The 20,955-nt window shown below is 27.7% G+C and overlaps 3 protein-coding genes across 10 annotated transcripts; 1 reads left to right on the top strand and 2 right to left on the bottom strand.

Moving 5' to 3' along the window:
- Positions 1–4,756: 4,756 nt before the first annotated feature.
- Positions 4,757–11,999, bottom strand: emb (exportin-1 emb). 4 transcript variants are annotated; one of them, XR_004840096.2, is made up of 15 exons: positions 11,396–11,973; positions 10,656–10,890; positions 9,479–9,673; positions 9,045–9,395; positions 8,085–8,801; positions 7,767–8,001; positions 7,475–7,638; positions 7,251–7,385; positions 7,003–7,146; positions 6,784–6,930; positions 6,422–6,670; positions 6,079–6,331; positions 5,737–5,987; positions 5,372–5,649; positions 4,757–5,269 (listed from the first exon to the last, which is right to left on the bottom strand). XR_004840096.2 is itself a non-coding variant. In XM_035880951.2 (14 exons), exons 2-14 carry the CDS (start codon positions 10,851–10,853, stop codon positions 5,503–5,505), a joined length of 3,186 nt encoding a protein of 1,061 aa, XP_035736844.1. In that variant the 5' UTR covers positions 10,854–10,890; positions 11,839–11,999; the 3' UTR covers positions 4,757–5,502. The 4 variants fall into 4 exon arrangements, 3 of the variants coding, with proteins under 3 accessions (XP_035736844.1, XP_035736843.1, XP_035736845.1); XM_035880951.2 differs by having other exon boundaries at positions 4,757–5,649; positions 11,839–11,999; XM_035880950.2 differs by having other exon boundaries at positions 4,757–5,649.
- A 586-nt stretch (positions 12,000–12,585) lies between these two features.
- On the top strand, positions 12,586–15,143 carry LOC118448164 (cell division cycle 7-related protein kinase). 3 transcript variants are annotated; one of them, XR_014982174.1, is made up of 9 exons: positions 12,586–13,086; positions 13,213–13,432; positions 13,531–13,624; positions 13,730–13,872; positions 13,963–14,074; positions 14,158–14,341; positions 14,429–14,581; positions 14,714–14,824; positions 14,924–15,061. XR_014982174.1 is itself a non-coding variant. In XM_035881072.2 (9 exons), the coding sequence occupies exons 1-9, from the start codon at positions 13,041–13,043 to the stop codon at positions 15,053–15,055; spliced, it is 1,194 nt and encodes a 397-aa protein (XP_035736965.1). In that variant the 5' UTR covers positions 12,587–13,040; the 3' UTR covers positions 15,056–15,143. The 3 variants fall into 3 exon arrangements, 2 of the variants coding, with proteins under 2 accessions (XP_035736965.1, XP_085513109.1); XM_035881072.2 differs by having other exon boundaries at positions 12,587–13,086; positions 14,429–14,578; positions 14,712–14,824; positions 14,924–15,143; XM_085656983.1 differs by lacking the exon at positions 12,586–13,086 and having other exon boundaries at positions 13,264–13,432; positions 13,514–13,624; positions 14,429–14,578; positions 14,712–14,824; positions 14,924–15,143.
- Positions 15,144–15,327: 184 nt separating this feature from the next.
- Positions 15,328–18,992, bottom strand: unc-45 (unc-45 myosin chaperone). Of its 3 annotated transcripts, none has more exons than XM_035880897.2 (5): positions 18,858–18,992; positions 18,240–18,659; positions 17,753–18,082; positions 17,213–17,653; positions 15,328–17,142 (listed from the first exon to the last, which is right to left on the bottom strand). In XM_035880897.2, the coding sequence occupies exons 2-5, from the start codon at positions 18,657–18,659 to the stop codon at positions 15,559–15,561; spliced, it is 2,775 nt and encodes a 924-aa protein (XP_035736790.1). In that variant the 5' UTR covers positions 18,858–18,992; the 3' UTR covers positions 15,328–15,558. The 3 variants fall into 3 exon arrangements, with proteins under 3 accessions (XP_035736790.1, XP_085513489.1, XP_085513488.1); XM_085657363.1 differs by having other exon boundaries at positions 18,752–18,947; XM_085657362.1 differs by having other exon boundaries at positions 18,240–18,947.
- Positions 18,993–20,955: the final 1,963 nt, after the last annotated feature.

The raw sequence follows: 20,955 nt of genomic DNA, 5'->3' as shown, positions 1-20,955 counted from the left end.
AATTTGTGATTACTTTAAGCTAAATAGAGAAAAGAAAAAATACATCAGTACTACTAATTTTCGATTGAAAATTAATATTAAAAGAAAAAAAAAATATGTGTAATTTATAGAAAAAGATATATTATATAGGTACCTTTATATCGTTAGTGATTTATAATATGATTGATAAGCCTTGAAAGGATTGCATTTTTGTCTCCGACGTTTATCGCCCTCTTTAAAATATTCTGAGTTATTAAAATTTAAGAAAATAATTGATTAATAAATAATTGACCAATGAATTGTAATTGCATATAGTATTTATTGGTTTACTATAGATATATATGTGAACCGTCAATTGACGATGAATTTTTGTTCTTTTTGTAAAGACAATGAAAAAATGTAATTCATAGTTTATAACGCGCATAACATATAACGACGAATCGAATGATGTTACTTTAACATAAATATTAATCAGTTTGCAGCATTTTATTCTAAAAATATACAATATTACTTACTTCATATAGGCGGGAGCTCTTCCTTCAAAAAAATTAAAAAGACGAATAACCGTTAAAGAACAATGTAGTGCCCTCTATAGTCATTGTGTACTACGTAGAACATAAATCAAATTTGAAATATATTAATTTTCCCTTATTAAATTCATTTATAATATGTACCTATAACAAGACATTTTTTTTTTAATTGATATAAAAGTTTTCTATAAAAACGATATATAAATTACACTACAATTAGTAAATTATAATGTATATACACGAGTATACTTGATGTAATTTACCATATCGATAAAGTTGCGAGTAAACGACCCGAAAACTATAAGCAATTTATTCTCTGCTATGTCGATAAAACAGTTTTATAATTATACAATAGAAAGTTAATCGAAAATAATAAATTTATTTTTATCAATTGATCATACCTTTTAACATATTCCATTTCTATATAATATATTTAAATAAAAATTAATTATATATGTAACATTTTCTATTCTAACACCGAACGATTAGAGGAAAATATAAATAAAATGTTTAAATACATAAACTGTATTTATAATAGTATTTTTTATTTTATTAGTAAGTATTACTATACTCTTTACATAGTTTATCGTTATCATGAATAACTGATAGAATTCTTAACTTAATACATTCACTCGTTCTCAATACACGCAGTATGTACCACTCGATAATTATGTACTCTCTTCTCATGACTATTCGTACGTACGACCCTCGACATTTTATAGAATAATGCTAACTCAACATATTACAAAATCTATTTACTAATGCATCCCCAAACTAAGTAAACTTACATGGAGGGCAAAGTTTCTGAAACCAGCTTCTTTTTAGAATGAATATATAAATCAAATGGATATTTATATTAAAAAATACTAGTACACAAAAAATGTATATCTTATATTTTTAGCAATAATCTAAAAATAAGCTGAAATATTTGAAATAGCATATCCACTAAAGGAAGTAATCTATGTACTTATTATACAGCTCAAGGGGATTCAAGACACATTTTTACAATGTGCACACTATTGAAATGCGAGTTTATGAATAATAAAAGAGCATACAATATTGTACTCTTTTATGGTTACATCTTAGGCTGCTTCAACATTTTCATATTTGCAAAGTTGTATTTGATAACATAGAGAGAATTACCATCAAAGAAAAATCATTCCATGTCCTTTAATTTCATTACACATTTGTCATTGGTACTTAAACTAAAAACTTCTATATTTACTTTATAAAGTGATAATGTATTGTCATTGATGTAACTGTATTGTTTAATCCGTATTTACTTATTTACATTTAACTTTACCAAATTGTATAAACAGATTGGTTTTCTCAAATTCATGCATCACAATGGACATTTTAAGAAATAGTGAACATCACTAAGAAATATACATTAACACAATATCAATTATAGTATACGTGTAAATTCAAACATTTAAAAAATTCTTTTAATGAAAATGAATTATTTTTCATTTATGTAATATTACATAATGTATATCATTATATACTCTACTTTTACAAGTACAGATTGCATAAAGAAGGAATATTTTGAAAAATTGTACAATTTGGTTTCGGTTAATTGTAAATAAATACAATTTATAAAAAGTAATAATACAATACAGCTACATTGATGCCAATTTAATGATCTATTCCGGTATAATCATCACCAGCAGCTTAGGTTAACATCGTAAACATTATCAAATGTGATAGACTGAAAATTCTACCCAGGGATTCTTTCCGATCCATTTTTTTTAATACTAATTATCAATGGTAATCTGTTCAAATGAAAATCATAATTATGTATTTTATTTAATTATTATAGTCCAATTCCATCCACTACAGAAAAGAACGCAATATTAATAATAAATATTCTTTTGAAAACCAGACATAAAAAGGTCCTTTTTAGATTTATTAAGTATTTTAATATAAAATGAAATCATATTATAAAGTTGCAAATGGATATTTTATTTTAGAAAGTGGAAGAAACTGCATATCTATCTCTGTTACATTTTTCTGTGTTTAGTGAAAAACTAAGTTGTAAATCTACTGATATTCGTGTGCTGTAATGAATTGAAAATTAACTTGCATAAAATGTATCACTTTAAATGATAACAAAATACAACTTTTTCTCTATAAATTCTGTGTAATTATTTAATCCGCGTTAATCTACAGGACAAAAATTTATTACATTACAATGATTTCAGTAAAAGATTATATCTTTTATAAATATTGATTTATATTTATATATAATTTTTAATTTCCTATATTTTAAATTTATTCAAATAAAAAATTTAAACCCACTAAATACCTATCAAAACAAGTTGTTATTTTATATTTTAATTATACTGAATTTATTTATTAATAAATAAAACTAATAAATTGAAATAATTGTATAGAAATAGAATATATTATTTCCTAAAGTTACGAACAGTTTAGCAATCTATTTTTTATTGCGATTAATAGAAAAGTGACATTTAATTAACATTTGAAGTGATACACCAACACACTTTACAATACCAAGCCTGTATATCTTTAAACTATTAAACATATCTAAATCAAGACATATATGATGTAATTTACAGCATCGATAAGTTAGAACTACAATAGATCATTTACATAACACTTGAATTTATGTAAGACATTGAAATATTATGCAGTCACACCAGAATCACATAGAAGGTGTTAGATCATATAAAAAGCATAAGAACGTTGAAACATTCATCAAAAGTACCGACTTCATACAATCCTACATCACATTATAAAAGTGTGTAGTATTTATAGAAAATATTTATACTTTCTCGTTATTTAAATTTTACACAATGAAAATGATAATTGATGCGTTTATATTTACTTTGGAAATCTAATTAATGCTTGTTATATGTACTCTCTAAAACCCCACTTCTCTCTCTCTCTCTCTCTCTCTCTCTCTCTCTCTCTCTCTCTCTCTCTCTTTCTCTCCCCCTCTCTCTCTCTTTCTCTCTCTCTCTTAAGAAAAACTTTTGTCTGTTACGAGCATTCAAATATCTATAAACGTTCCCTTAACATAAAAAAAAAGGATAAAGACTTCATATTTTAATTAAGATTGAATATTAGGTACAGTACTACTTATTATTGAAACTAACTGAATCAGATCGAATACCTATTGTTTAATGGCCCCGATATTAAATGAACTTAAGAAATGTAATTTAGTAAGATAAATATCATACGTTGCATATTAATTATTAAAGAAATATTTTATCAATTTTGATTCATATATTGTACACTTTATAAACGTCACCTTCCAGCTAATATTACCCTTTAATAGTTTAAAGATGGTTGCAATTTTGTAACTTACAATATTAAGTGGAACGTAATAATAAGTGGAACAGCTTTACTTGGATATCTTTAAAATCATCGATTTTTAAGTTTTTAAATATACAATGAATTGAGCAAGAGTGGAGCATAAACAAATGCTAATATTTTCGTGATTAATTTTCATTTACAAGATGCCACTTCACGGCCCGCAGTGGATCATATATACAGCATAATAGTATTATAATATTACAGTACAACGTCACTTTACTATGTTGCACTATAATAGCATTATAGTTCAACTGCACGCAGATAAAAACACACATTCATCTAGGACATTTATGTTACCTCAAAAGCCTGCTACGACGATACTATTTAATGCAAAATCATTTTTTATCCTTTATTGTACTTAAAGTTTGCTTGTACTTGTCCTAAATGCATTAAGTCATGCAGATATCATAGCTCTGTGCATTTTGTTATTTTCTGATGGCCGAGTGTTTACTATATGCACGTGAAATAGTATATCACATGTAAATATCTTGGGGTAGTTATATATTTCTTTCTTTTTTATGTATGTCAATTGTACTTTTTTATGTATTTATCAAATTATGTATCATACCTAAAATCTAATATCCTTTAGAGAATATGCACATATAAATCAATAGACATTAGCTGCCTTTATAAAAAAGGAACGATACAAAAAAATAAGGAAAAAAATTAAAGATAATGTTTTACTCTACTAGATACTAGAGTCAGCAGCAAATAGATAAGAGAGTAACTCAGCAAAATATAAGTCGTAATTTCTGCAGGTGATGGAGAAGCTCATATTTATTGATTAATATTTGAAATTAAAAGAAAAAAAAATTTCATATTTTTAGGATAAGATTTTGAGTTATAAAATTAAAAGGATGTAATTTTAATTCTTCCGCGATCATAAGTTAATAATGAATCAAAAAGAATTCTCTGTGTGTAGAGTCTATATTGTAACAAAATCATTTGACAATGTATAAGCAGAATTTATCGCACATGACTCCGCATACATATCAATCTCTATTTTAGAACAGACTCATACGACCAAAAATGTAGAAAGAATACGGTTTCGCAAAGCACAGTACATCACAATTCTCCTATGTAAAAGTAAGAGTGTCGTATAGTATACTGTGTTCATTGAGCCAGATGATGCAACTATCACATAGCACTATTAAATGCATTGTTGTCACATGTACGGTGCTGTTGCATTAATACAAAAAATGTTTACTCTGTCACTCTTAGCAACAAACTTCCCATTACAAAATTCTGCCATGTTCTTTCTATCCACTAATTATAGACAGTTGATGTATGAACGTCATCTCTTACACAAACATCAGTCAATAATTTATTCTGAGAAGTACCCTCTTCTTATACATGAAATAGCATCGCTAAGCAGGCATTCACACTTTTTCCACAACAGAAACTCCTTTTCTTTTAAAATCCTATAACAGACAAACAAACAGTCACCATGTTTTGGGCTTACCTCATTAACAAGAGTGTGATATTTTAAACTTGGCTTTAATAAATATGTAATGTGTATCCACTTTGATGGTGGCTGTACTAGTGGTAGTAGTGGTGGTAGTGGTTGTGAGAGTAGTTGCAGATATAATAGTTTCTACAGCAGAGTGTTTGTCGTTTGGTCTTGCACAAATATCAGGCAAGGATTACAGTTTATTCAGTCCTGCATCTCTTCTGGCATTTCATGTGGATTCAGAATACCCGGTACTGCCATTTGCTGTCGCCTTTTCTCTTCCTGAGCCAATCGTAAAGCTGTTTCTCTTTCTTCCAAATAAAGATCAGAATCATCTTCGCCAGTGTACTCCTAAAAAAAAATTAAAAATTAACAAAACTTTTCTTTTGCATTATTATTAGCTATTACAAAAACACCATCTTTTTGGTTAATACTTACTCTTATCTGTACAAGAAAATCTCTCAAATGCTCTTTGAATGCTGGGATGTCTTGATCAAGATTAAACAAACCTTGCACTGTTATTTTAATCTGATTATCAGTCAAATGTTGAAAAGCAGTCCTGAGTAACCTCGCTACAAATTCTTGAACATACAATGTATTATCAGGCACTGGTCCAAGTGGTACCTGTATTCTTCCCAACTCAACTAATGTAAACATGTATGCCAAAATAGTAGCGTGCATTGTAAGGCCTATAGAACAGTATTTATAAGAATATTTTAAAAGAATAAATACGTCATAAATAATTCATATATATATATATCTACAAAGACATAATTTTACCTGCGGTATGCGATGTATCTGTTACTACACTAAATACATGTTGAAGAATATCTGTAAAATATGTTTGATAAAAGCTTTGTGCAGCTTGTTCATGCTGCTCAATGTTTCGTAAAAGCTGATACAAGATTTGCAATCCAGTATCTGCTACATTCCTCATTGTATGTTTAAAAGCCCAAATTATAGAATCAAGCACTAGCTTGAACTGTGCTGGTGGAATTGATAAAAATGCCGGGAAGCAATGATTATTCACTGCCTAAATGAAAAACAAAAATTAATCGTAATTATTTTGTGATGATATTGGATATCAACATAGATATGATATTATTATTATTATTATTATTACCTGTAGTAAGAGGAAGAAATTTGTTCTGTGTTCGGGAAATTCTTCAAAATCTTTATTAATCATCTCTAAAGTGCATTCAAATACGGCATCAAATATTTTAGGTACTTCACTAGTGATATGAGCTTCCAATTTATTTACTATAGTAGCCATAGCACTGAGTACTTCTGGTTCTCTAGCACAATGAACATTTGTCTTTTGATAATCCAGTAATACTGCGTCCAATAATGGTGGTATAAAATTCTCTAATACCTAAAAAGTATTAGAATAAACAATAACATTAACGCGTTCTTCAAATGCACTTTTGTGCACTATTGTACTAATTTTAAAGGTATCCATCTATATAAAAAATGATAATATCGTACCATTTGTGGATCAAGAGATTTGCTAACCCAATCTGAAATTAGTTTCAATGTTTCTTTTTTTACTACTCTCATACTCTTAATTAAAGGTTGTTTCATCACTGTCTCTCCATTCAAAGCTATTGCAGCACTTATATTCTCACTCATAACCTAAAATATTATTTTTTAAATCACTTTCTCTGAACTCGTTAAAATAACTTATATTACATGGTATGTTAATACCTTATAAACATTCAACATATCCAGATATATTCTTCCTAATTGTATCACATATGGATGTCCTAGAGCTTTACAAGCTCTAACATTTGTTTTCAAAATACTAGCAAGTTGCTTAACTGCTTCAGGATCTTTTAACACATCAACATTCTGAAATAGATCCATATTTTATATAGTTAGCATACTTTACATGTGTTCTATTTAAAATTAATGAATATTTATTCGCAGGTTTATGTTATTACAATTGAACTCACTTTTGACGCCTGGCATATAATATCATCCCAAACTTGATTGGGCAAAAGCATATATTTTTCTATTAATTGTTCTTGAACTAATGTATCTGTTTGAGCACTTATCATATATCCAACAGCTTCATAGAATGTATGTACCTATATAGCATAAATGAATATAAATGTAATACAATTTCTGATTTTTTTTTATTAACAATTTCAATAAAATCTTTAAACTAAAACTTTACCTGCTGTGTCTGAAGATCACAAATGATGCTACTAATTGTTGAAAGAATTTCTTCAATAAATGGCAATGCTTCACCGACCTGTGTTGTAACAAAATGTCGCCTGCATTTTAAAGCTATCTTAATGAATGTGTCACAGGCCATATCCTGTACTCCATCATGGGTCTCTAAAATAAATATTAAATGATATTAATAAATTTTTGTATTTACTCATATATATATAAATAGTCAATAGTAAAAATTGGTAATGAAAAATTAACAATGTATAATTTAAAGCTTGTAATGCGTTACCTACCATGCATAAATTCAAAGAGTTTATTGACAACAGTTTTCAAAAATTTCCAATGAGCTCTAAGAAATCTTGGATATTGTCCAACAACATACATAATATTACTGGCAATTATAGCTTTGTTGTCTTTACCCTTTTTTTGCTCACATAATCCAAGTAAATCTTTAATTACAGTTACTAAAAATCTTTTTTCATCTTCTTCATGCATTGCACCAGAGATACTACCTATTGCCCAGCATAGCTATCCAAAGAGAAAATATTAGATAAAATTGACGAAGTGATAACTGTAACAAATATTACAAAAAAAAATTAAAAAATAAATACCGTGTTGAGATTCTTCCAAGACCATTCTGAACCATTAACTTGATTCTGAAGTTTTTCTGTCATAACACGTTCAGTATCCACATAGTCCAAATGAGTAAGATATACAAGAGTTTCTCTCATATTTTTATACAAATTAATAGAATCAGTATCTTTCATGAATTCTCGTACAACTTCACCATGTTCATTTTCAACCACCAAAACTTCTTCAGGTTTAGCCATTCTACTGATCATTATATATCTGATTTTAGTCAAAACTGGACAGTAGAAGACTCTTCTGTGTGAAACTGTCATATTCTTTGACATAAAAGGTGAAGGTGCCACAAATGGATGATCTTTATATAAATCAGCTAATAAACCATTCCAATACTCTAAACAAATCTTGAATATTTCAACTTCTTCAACCTCTGAGATTAACACAAGATAATGCAAGGCTTTCAATAATGTTTCATTTAATTGCTTCTTTTCTATTAATTGACCATGCTCTTTTAAAAAAGTACAAAGAAACATTGCTAAATTTTGTATAAAATTTTGTTCTTGATTTTGTCCAACTGCATATGCTTCTTTTATGTTAGTTTCAAGTGGAAGCATTTGTTCTAACTGTTGCATCGTATTTATGAATAATGCAACAAATATGTCATCATAATTCGTTACTGTCACAGCAGCAATTTCTGTGAGACAGTTAAGTGTAATATTTCTGAATATTGGTACATTTAGAAACTGAAAAATGAAACATATATGTAATACATATATACCTATAATATATATATATATATATAATACCTATATATATAATATATATAGGTATTATATATATAATATATAGGTACTATATATATAAACTTATATATATAACTTATATATATAGGTACTATATATATAAATACCTATATATATATATATAATACATATATATAAATAATACCACGTAGAAACTAGAAATATATAACATAAATTATATACCTTAAATATTAGAGTATTTATCAGTTTAGTTTCAAAAATATATCCAAGTGGTATCCAATTCAAAAACCTTAATAACGTTTCCAGAGTAACAGCTACTAATGGTACATTCTGTGAATTATCCATTACAAACAGGCAAAGTTGAAAAATTTGTGAAAATTCACTACACATTGTATCCTTCAAATGTTTAGCTTTTGTTTGTGTCAGTTGACCACTAGAAAAGTCAAATACTTCTTCTGAGAGAAGTTTGAGAATTGCCATGTTATTTTGACAGAGGCTTTCATTTGTTTTACTTGCTCCAACAATGTCACTAATGAAAGATTCCCAATTCTTTGGCCATTCTCGTTTTAATACCTACAAATCAATAATAAATCAATTTATAATTCATAATCTTTGATTATTTGTAATAATAGTTAATATGCATTATACTGCATTACCTGCACTAAGATCATATTCAATTTATTGAGGTAAACTTTAGAAGTATCCATTGTCTCTGGATCACTACTTGTTTTTATAATGAGGCCTACAATATATTTCTTTATACCCTCACATTGATTTCTAGGTAGTACTTTCCACCGTGTCTTAATAACTTGCTCCAAGATTTGTAAGGCATAATATTTTGTTTGCTGATTCTGTAGAAATGATGAAATAGAATGATATATGAATAACAAATACATGATAAAAACTCCTCTTGATCTATCTCATAAACAACATATTCTTTTGGCATAAAATGGGATTCAAAACAGCAAACTTGTAAATATTCGTTTAAATTGTTACACAAGTTAAGAATTCTACTATCCATTCTTCTAATTTTAATATTACATGAATTATTGGATTTATTTAAACTTTCAATGTTTTTTCTTTTATTAATGAAACACAAATTGATATCAGAAGGAGTTTTATTGTCAATTTATATTAGAAAAAAAAAGAAAGAAAAAATTAAGTAAACATTCTACTACTCTTGAATTCTACAACTTTAAAATAAAAAAATCCATAAATATTGATTCCCACAGTGGCAACAAACATGATATGTAAAATATTTTACTTCATAAAATATAAAATATCCATTACATTAAACATTTGCATATAAATATGAAAATACTATATGTTATTATATTATAATTTACAACTTTTTGTGAAATTTGAGTAATAAAAAATAACACATTAAAGTTTGCTGCTATTGTATTCTACACTTAATATTTTGTATATACTGAATTTGATTTCTTGAGTCTTGTTTCTCTGCAATTATCCCCTTTTGTACTGTTCAACTGAATTATACCTATACAGCATCTACAATATATATAGACATGAATTTTTAATAAATATCTGTCTATATTTCAAACCATTACAATAAGCAATTTCTAAATTTTTTATATAAAATCCCAAATAATAATTTTTAATAATGTTAACTATATTTCACATACTACTATATAGGAATAATTTTATACGAGTTGAATTATACTTCTTTGATAAGAATACTGCAATATGTATGAATATCATTAAACATATCGTTCTTGCATTGCAATACTATTATAGTTTTATTTGAAATATATATTATCTCATAAATATATATGTACATATACCTCCGTTTTAATATACCACAATCAAAATTACCTGAGAATACTCTAGAATGGTATCTACGCGAGTCCATGCGTTTGGATGTTCCTTAAGGGTAGTTAATACCTCCTGAGCAACCCTTTGTTGCTCCCCTATTCCAGTGTACATACATCCTACTATATTATCAAGAAGCGTTATATCTAACTTCTGGTTAAAGTCCAATAGCTTGGACGCTTGCTCTGCCAAAGTTGCCATTCCGTACTACAAATTTTCTTCCTTTCATACACTTTATCTAAACACAACAAATATTTTTTATATAATTACATGCAACTCTGTGCACATAAAGTAAGAATAATATAGATATATTTCAGTAAATTTATGAATAAATGTAAGCAGCGAATGATTTTCTCTAACTGGCTAGTTTTATGATACATGATGAAAAATGAAAACATTTTTACGATTTATAACATATATTAAAATTACATTTATAGTAAGAATGTGTCACAAATTAAATGCAAAGAAGAAAATCATTCCTAACTTCTGCGAGGGAGGTCACCGCACTGCGACCGTCCAACCTAACCTACATTTGACAATCTCAAACAAATTTTGTCGTTCGTAAAAGGAGTAAACAAACAATTTAATTGATCAAATTCGTGATAGAAATGATGATATAATAGAATAAAAAATATCTTTAGAGAAAACATTGAAAATCTGCGGCGTTTCGGTCGCCCGGGCCCAATTTTCCCCGCTGCGTCGTTGTTCATAGATCGAAGTCAAAAGTGTCGTTTTAAACCTACATCAATGACTCTCATACGCAGATTCTCAATTCGGCGGTATAAAACACACGTTCCGCACTGGTAATCACGACCTTTTCGTGCAAATCACAAGCACAAAAGGATTAAACACACCGCTGCTGATTCCCGCGCGCGAACAATTTTGTTCTTCGTTTCACACACTCGCCGTTCCTCACCGCCTTTTTATCATTTCTTCTCTGTCCCACACAGCACCCCCTACCTCCGAACACCCCTCCCCTCTCGCGCTCTTTCTCTCGCACTATACTCTCTCGCTTCGTTCGTTCGCACGTCTTTCTCTCTCTCTCGCTCTCTCTTTCTCTCGCTCTCTCTCTCTCGCTCATTCCTCATCCGTTTTTGCTACATTTGCGATGTTCATCAACGAGGAAAGGTGGCATTCATCGTTGAAGGTATCCGATCGTCCACGCGAAACCTTAAACTCATCGTACCTTCGTTTCATGAATTCCAAAACGGAGTACACTCCTTTTTTCACTCACTCATAGCGAGAAACAAGAAAAACGGCCACACTGCGTTGTCGCCGAAACCCAACCTCAAGATTTTCGAAAATAACAAGATGGCTGAAAAGTATGCGCGACCATTGCGGAGCAACGAAAAACATGATTGGTTTCATCGAATCTTGTCAACCAATCGCGTAACAGATAAACAACATTCTGAGCGACAACATAATGATGTCACGTGACTTCATAAGAGATACGTTTATTCCACTTTATTCCGTTTTAATTTCAGGATATATTGAATCATTCATATATATTTATATCTTTTTAGTATTGTTATGTTTATTATTAATTTTCAAAATTAAAAGAATTTTTATGCTTCTTTATGAAAAATATTTTTCTTTCTTTTTTTATATATTTACGTATTTCATTGTGGTAGTATATATTAATAATGATGTTTTTTAACGACATAATTTATTTTTCAAATTTTGTCTTGTTTTAAAGATAGTTTTATTTAATGAAAAATATTTTACTGATCAATACTGAAAATCAAAATTGCTTTTCGAAAGTAGATGACAGCAAATTACTGAAGATGATTGCATACAAATGTAAACGTTCAACCAATTATATATTGGCTTTTACGAAGAATAGATTAGAAAGCTCCAATCATATTTAGTCTTTACAGTACAATGATTACGATTACGTAACATTTAAATAAGACGCATATATGTAACTGCCAAGGAATAACTTTGACAAATAAAAGATACTGAAAAGTAATAGAAAATCTCTCATTACATACATTATGAATTTTTAATTACAATTATTATATAAATGAGATTTTTTTATGTAATAGACCAAATATATAACATATTTTATTATAAAAATCTACTCGTATGTATGTATTATCCCGAATATCTTTATTCACATAAATTATTCAAGAGCACGGATGCACTTAGCTTTATGTTGACGCATATCTGATTCAAACTAAAGAAAGATAGCAACGTAAAAAGATCTGCCTAAAGAAGATTTAAAAGTTTTAGCATGAAATCTTTCGATTTAGCATGTATTGGCAAGTATTACGCGGCAAAAAAAGACTACATTTAAGTATGTTTAAAAAGGCAGTTCAGAAAATAAGTGAGGTTAACCATAAGTTAACGATCTGTAATATAAGATTGTATATTTGTTAGTTTAATATTATGGATGCTTTAAATTTATCCACACGTACGAAAGAAGATGATGAAGGCAAGAACATATATTTATTAAGTTTTATATATATATATATATATATATATATATATATATATATATAATATATGTATATATATGATATATGTTAGGAAATACTAATAGAAGAAATATTTTATTCAGATGAAAATAATGATAAGGTTATTGCTCTTAAAAATAGTATACCATTTTTGAAGGAGCTCTTTCATATACATAAAAAAGTTGGAGAAGGCACATTTAGTTCTGTTTACTTAGCTACTTTAAAATCATCTAATGGTTCTAAAAAATATGCATTAAAACATTTGGTACCTACTTGCCATATAGAAAAGATAGAACGCGAATTGCAATGTTTAAAACAAATTGGGTAAATACTAAAAAAAATTAAATTTAAATATATATAGGTACCAATGTTAGTTTAATATATATTTACTTATAGAAAATTAAGATGTTATCATTTTTTAGAGGTCAAGATCATGTTGTCAGTTTAGAATTATGTTTAAGAAATCAAGGATCTGTTGTATTTGTAATGCCATATATGAGACATGATAAGTTTTCTGTAAGTTCACCATTGATTTTCATATAGTATCTGTAGTGATAACTTGTAATTCAAATTTATTATACAAAAAAGAAAATAGATTAATAATGAAAACATGTTAATCAGGAATATATTCAAGATATGACAGTACAAGAAACAAGAGATTATATGAGAGCACTATTAATTGCATTGCGAAGAGTACACAAATTTAACATAATACATAGAGATGTTAAACCAAGTAATTTTTTATATGATCGTTTTAATAAAAGGTGATTATATTTGGAAACAATAAATGTCCCTTAATCTACTGCTAATCTAAATATAATCTATTGTATATCTAAATAAATAAACACTTTTAGATATTTATTAGTTGATTTTGGATTGGCTCAAAAATATACAACACCAGCATTAAATAATCAGAAATCACTGAATAGTACAATGCAATCTATAAAACGAAAAAGATGTGATGAGGTAAACATTTTTTTATACAATAAATTACTTTCTTTCACAAATAAATTAATGTTACTCTCTCCCCAATATTTTGGTGTTTACAGAATAGCAAAAAAGTATCTTATACTTCTGAAGAAAAAATGTACATGAATGATACATGTTCATGTTTCGGAAAACCTAAAATTTGTTCCTTATGTTTAACTAATCCTACCCAAGCAGCACCTCGAGCAGGCACTCCAGGGTTTAGAGCTCCTGAGGTGTTATTAAAATATCCATTACAAACACCAGGTATAAATTGCAAACAATTTATATTTTTAAACAATAATTAATATAGTGAGTACCAATATATATATACATATTGTATATAATTTTTAGCAATTGACATTTGGGCAAGTGGAATAATTATGTTATGTATCCTAAGTAGTACACAGCCTTTTTTTCGATCACCTGATGATTGTACAGCTTTAGCAGAAATAATATCAATATTTGGTACACAGAAATTACAACATTGTGCACAAAAATTAGGTACTTTATTATTATTTCTAATTTTCTGATGTATATTTTTTACTTTGGCTTTTTTATTAATTATTTCAAATTTAATTATTTTAAACTAGTTTTTAATAGTCTTATGTTTTATTTATTTTATTTATCAACTTAGGTAAAAAACTTATTGTTAGTGAAAATTTACCAGGAATTGATTTAATGACTTTATGTCAAAAATTGCAAAAAAGAAACAAAGATTTACCACAGACCAGTAATTGTAAAATCAAGGTATTTTGTTTGTTTTGTTTTGATTTCTCTGTGATTATTAAAGGAAGCTTTCTTAGTTATTAGTTAAATCTAATGAAAAATATATTTTCCAATTTTTAGATACCATCATCATTTGTACAATATCCAAAAGAAGCGTACCAACTATTGACGAGTCTTTTAGATTTAAATCATAAAACTCGAATTACAGCGGAACAAGCTTTAGATCATCCATTTTTTAAATTATCATTATAAGTAGTTTTTACATAAAATTATTCTATAAATGAAATAATATATATGTATATATACATACTGCATGACAAATATACAATTTTTATACATTTTATTAACTACTGTAATAAATATTTTTTTTAATTATATACATAACAGTCATACATATTTTTTTTACATATTATTTTACATATTAATTTAATTTTATTTTACATATTAAATAAAGTTTTAGAAAATACAAAATGTATTTGTTGCAAATTAATGAATCTATTCTAAAATTGTTTTTTTTTATTAAGTAACAATGCCGTATAATATATAAATAAATGCGGAATACTCTATTTATATTTATTATTTGCAAAATTATATATATAAATAGTATAATATATGCAATGAAATATGATAAATACAATGAATATTATGAATATGTTTCAGTATACAATGGAAGAAGTTCTAATGAATTATTTAATACATTATAAGGCACATTCATTAAATGATACAATATTTTTGTAACGAGTCGTATTAAAATATTATGATGTTACAGAAAGAATAAGTTTCCAATCAGCAGCAGCTCCTAATGCTTGGACTGCCAAATCTTTAATTTTTTTATCTTGCACAGAATCACTCTGTGTTAAAGCCATTAAAATTTCCATTATATCTGTTTCAACCAATTTTGCAGCAATATCTTTTGAACTTTTCATCATATTTAATATAATAACTATTCCTCGATGTTGTATTTCAGATTTGGGATTTGCAAGCAAAAAGCGTAATATTTCCAACCAATTTTGTGCATCAAACATTTTTTCAATAGCTTTTGTGCTTACTGATGTTAACATTGCTAACGCTCCAGACGCAGCTAAACATGTTTCTTCATCTTCATCTTCACAAAGAATCAGAAGATATTTTGTTTTGTCATTTTCTTGTTCAAAATATTTGATTGTATCTTCACATATAATTAAATTGTTTATTACTTGTGTAGCTGCGCGTTTCAACATTTCATGGTCTTCATACATATATGTGTCAATTTTCGAAAAACCACCTTCTTTAAGGATACGTTTTCTAACAGTATCATTAACACCGGCTAAATTACATAATGCCATTAATGCTTCAAAGTTTTCTAATGCTGAACATTCTGGATTTAAAAGATTCAAAAATGGTCTTATAACTTCCATGATTCTTTGTCCAGGAAATGCTACTTCTGGATTTATTGTAATGCCTAAACGTGCTAATGCTTGAGAAGCTTGTTTCTTTCCTTTATCTGTTCCATCTAAAGCCAAGGGTAAAAGAATTTTTGCACCTCCTTGTTGTACAACAATTCCTCTTACTTCTTGCTGACTACATATAGCATTAAAAACACGTGCTATTAATTCTTTACTATTCTGACTCTCTGTTTTAGAAAGAGAAACTAAAGCACTCGTTACACCTGCTTTAGCTAAAGTAATTAATCTTTTATTTAAAAAGTCTGGATCATCAAATTCATGTTCTTGTGGTATATGGTGCTTAGCAAATTTTGCCAATTCTATCATTTCTGGTATCATCTCCTGTTTGTCATAGGCATTACATAAATTAACTAAAGTAGTAACTACTCCATATAGTACAGACTGATCTCCAGTTTTGGCAAGTTCTATCATCGCCTGAATGGCATCATGATCTTCTATTAATTTTTCTTTAACTTCAGCATCAAATGTTAAATAAGACAACCCTTCTACAGCCCACTTTCTCATATCTTTTTGTTTTTTAGGATTAATCAAAAATCTTCTACAAGCTTCTGCTAATTTCTTTGTTGCTCCATCAGCAAATGGTTTGATAGTTGCATCTGTACCACCTAAACTACCCAATTTACACAATCCAACTAAAGCTCGTACGCGAATTGAATCATCCTTTGATTGGTATAGTTTCTTAAGTATATTTACACCTTGTGATATTATAGCTGTAGCTTTATCCTTTTTAGATGCTGCAGCTATGATACATTCACATGCAACTTTTTGTTGCAATGGATCTTCTGTACCAGCCATTACAAGAATCATTTCCATAATACCTTCTTTAGCAACAACTGAATTTCCCACATCTAAAGGTCCAAGTAATAGTGTTGTTATTGCAACAACAACACGGACCTGTAAATATATTAAATAATTAATTAAAAAATCATTTATTGATAGAGAAATTATAAAATCAATTTATTACCTTTGATTCTATATCCGGTGTAAGCAATTTGTCTTTTATGTATTCATCAATAGCATTTCTGAATTTTTCTTTTGCAGCATCATAATACATATTTTCATAAATTTTGGCCAAACAAACGCTCATTATGGTGCGTGTAGATGAAGTTATATCCATTGCAGACTCATATTTGTATTCCTCTAACTCACTGGCAACTTCCATCAATCTCTGCAGACCGTGGATTTCTACCAAACGTTCTGCCCAATTTAGTGCAGTGTAATGTATATTCCGCATTATAAGTTCTATTATTGCATCCCTGGCTTGGCCAGTAATCGTTCTATTTGTTGTACTATATAGTAAACAAGATAAGATGGTATCAATTTCTTTCTTATATTGTTCACATAAATCCTTGTTAGGTTTTGTATCTGGTTTATTATCCATTCCACTATAACTGTTTAGTATGATCTGAAATATTAAATATATGGTTATATGTATACGAATGTTTATATTTATATGACAAAAATGTATAAAAAATTAATTTGTAATAATACTCATTAATTATACCTGCAGGCAATATTGTGCTGCATTAACTCTTTCTATATTTTTACTGTTGATCATTTCCAAGCACCATGGTATACCTATAATACTTAAGACTTGTTCAGTTCTATTAATATTGTCTTTACATAATTCAGCAACAATACGAATAGCGGCAATAATTATTTCCTCATTTTTTTCTAGTTTTAATAATTTTGTTATTTTAGATACTACACTTTCATTAAACATTATTTCTGCACCAGCTCTTTCACGAGAAAGTACCAAAAGATTATTTATTGCTGTTTCCCGTTTTTCTTTATCTTGTTGTAAATCAAAAGATATATCAATCATTTGTGATACCTATATATAAATAAATGTATTTAAGAAATATGCAAAATATATATATATATATATATATATATATATATATATATATACCAAAGAAAATTTTAATAGCTACATTAATTATGTTATATATTTATAATAAAATAAATAGAAAAAATAAATAATAACATACCTTTGCACTAACACGAGAATTCTGCTTATAACGATCTTGTACAATTTCATGTAGTCGTGCAATTATAGGCTGAATTGTTTTATTGTTAGGATCTGTAGATATGATATAACGAGCATCTCTATATGCCTCCTCAAATCTTTCCAAAGCTTCAAGTGCTTGACATCTACGAAATAAAGCTTTTGGATCTTTTGGGCAAATTTTGAGTGCTTCATCACAGTCTTTAATCGCTCTGTCATAATTTTGTTGTTTTAAACACACTGCTGCACGATTCTTATAAAAAATGGCTTTCTCAGCATTTTCCTCATTTGTAAGCTTGAGAGCATTTGTGTAAGAACTGAATGCTTCTGTCCAATTGCCTTTATTAAATTCTTCATTACCCTTTTCCTTCCACTCTTGCGGTGTTAATGTTTCTTTTGTCATCTTAGTATATAAAATGTTATTATATATTTTTTTTAATTTATATAATATATGTAAAAAAGAAATAAGTTTATTATAAATTTTTTTCCACGCACGTTTATTAATTGATAAATTTTTATTATTTCGAGGAACACGTTCAAATGAATATTATAAATTCTTTGATGAAATTGTCATTCTAGAAATGATCACTTATCAACTTACACACTTCGTGTCAGAAAGTTTTCTGTTACATTTACTATTCTTGCGTTATATTAAAAGCAGATCAGAAATATCTAGACGTTACTAGATAGTCGAATATTTATTTTTACCATCGTCTGTCCACGTTGAACGGAAACGCAGTTTATTCAATTAAAAATAGACAACATTCCGTTGATATAGACGGATTTCTTTTTATCGGTTTTATATATAAATTTTATATACAAATACTAGGTTCTTTTTTTCTCAAACTACTTAGATTTGATTAATAACTAAACGGTAAACTTGAAATACTTATTTCTTATATATATCATGAGAGAAATCTATGATTAAAAAAATATATTTAGATTAACGTAAACGAATTTGCGTAAGAATGAAGAAGAGGTTGCAAATTTGTAATTTTAATTACATCGTTCTTTTTATTTTTTGTTTTCTTTGTTTTAAAAAGCGGATTATGTTTATTTTTACTATAATTAATTACTCTTCGTATATTAAGGCTATTCATTACCCATGGTTTACGGCAATAACGAGTACATGCGTAAATTTTGATGAACAAGAGGTTTAGTTTAATAGACGAAATTTTAAGCGAGGACATGAATTTTTCAAATTTATGAAAAAGCTTTATTTAATTAGAAAAAAAAACAAAATCAAAAAATGGTGTTTTGCGCGAATAGTCTATACTATAAAAGTAAAGTTATTTCAAAAATTCGGAAAAGTGATGTCCTCTAAAGCTTCATTCTCTAAATGAGACTTTATTCATCAAAATCGATCAAGAATTACACCTGACTCATTCTGTTGGTGTAAACGCTGCTACCGACATTTTTCATGAAAAGAAGTTTCGTACAGTAGCGCTTCTTGAACAATGCGGCAAAAGAGAAAAACATCTCATACCATCACTACTACCATTTTCATATAAACACTTGAGTGACGTGGTTTTGTTTTCGTGAAGTAGACGATTGATTGTTTGTACGCATTAACTAGTGCTCAGATTTTCAGAATCTTGTTCTATTTTTTGTTTATAAATGATTTGGATATCTGTGACAACAAATAATCGGTCTATCATTAAATCTCAAACAATAAATATTAAATCGAAATTCTTATTTTCAATAGATTACACATAAATAATGAATAGCTTTGCATATTATACATTCATTTAAACAATCTAAATTATAACAAATTATAATTTAACGAAAATACATTTTTTGTTTAGACATTACGTAGTCGTAAGACGTACTAAATATGAAATAATATTAATTTTAACACAATTCATCGTCTTTCATTCGAAGCATGTGTGATATCAGCGACAGATATGGGCAAAATATGAACTACAAATGTAGTATATGAGTTTGAATAGCTTATATCTCTCTCGCAGGTAATATAACGATCGGGTTAATTTGGATTAGAATAGATAGTGCTAATAGGTTGTGAAGTCATACTTTTTCATTCTATCATATTTATATCATTTTTTAATGATGGCGTACCTATCGCAGTAATCCGTGATGAATATACTATAGTACAGGTATATATTTAATTTACGATTCAAATGCATAAAGGATAATAAATATAATAAATACGAAAATTAATGAATGTTTATATATATATAATATATATATATATATATCAAATATTATTTTATATAATATAAATATAAATATATTTTTTCTTTTTCTACTTCTTTTTTCATTATTCTCATTCTTATATTATTATATTGTATATCATTGCTATAATAATAGTAACAATACAATATAAAGAGAATTAATTCTATAGGAGAAAATACGAAAAATATTTGGTGCTGGAAATTTGACTTCATAGAGAGTGTGATAACGAACTAATATTTTGATTTTTTTTATAAAAATAATATGTATTATATAAGTATATATTCATTAACTGTTATTTTTGATCAAATAATCAACAAAATCTTGATTTTAGTCGCAAATTTATATACTTGATATTTGTCCATAGAATTTTATTATATCCAATTTATTTATTTGTGAAAGTATTAGCAAATAAATAAAGTGTTCGCCCTTTAATATTTAATCAAAATTAGATTAAAGAAATTTTGAAAATATATTGTAATATATAGCCATTCGCCATTGTATTAGAT

This window comes from Vespa mandarinia, chromosome 5 (genome assembly GCF_050613455.1).
Source record: "Vespa mandarinia isolate Hongniang chromosome 5, ASM5061345v1, whole genome shotgun sequence".
Lineage (NCBI taxonomy): Eukaryota > Metazoa > Arthropoda > Insecta > Hymenoptera > Vespidae > Vespa > Vespa mandarinia.
This window is presented reverse-complemented; position numbering and strand designations above follow the sequence as displayed.

Bases quoted from the DNA above. Each gene is read 5' to 3' on its own strand.
- emb (XM_035880951.2), bottom strand. From the start codon at position 10,853: ATGGCAACTTTGGCAGAGCAAGCGTCCAAGCTATTGGACTTTAACCAG. The intron at 8,802-9,044 runs GTATATAATTTA...TTCATTTTTCAG, and splicing joins TAAATACTCTAATATTTAAG to TTTCTAAATGTACCAATATT. The intron at 5,650-5,736 runs GTAAGTATTAAC...ATTTTTTTTTAG, and splicing joins ATTTTCTTGTACAGATAAGA to GAGTACACTGGCGAAGATGA.
- LOC118448164 (XM_035881072.2), top strand. From the start codon at position 13,041: ATGGATGCTTTAAATTTATCCACACGTACGAAAGAAGATGATGAAG. The intron at 13,873-13,962 runs GTGATTATATTT...AAACACTTTTAG, and splicing joins TATGATCGTTTTAATAAAAG to ATATTTATTAGTTGATTTTG. The intron at 14,342-14,428 runs GTATAAATTGCA...TATAATTTTTAG, and splicing joins ATATCCATTACAAACACCAG to CAATTGACATTTGGGCAAGT.
- unc-45 (XM_035880897.2), bottom strand. From the start codon at position 18,659: ATGACAAAAGAAACATTAACACCGCAAGAGTGGAAGGAAAAGGGTAAT. The intron at 18,083-18,239 runs GTATGTTATTAT...ATTTATATATAG, and splicing joins ATTCTCGTGTTAGTGCAAAG to GTATCACAAATGATTGATAT. The intron at 17,143-17,212 runs GTAATAAATTGA...ATATATTTACAG, and splicing joins CACCGGATATAGAATCAAAG to GTCCGTGTTGTTGTTGCAAT.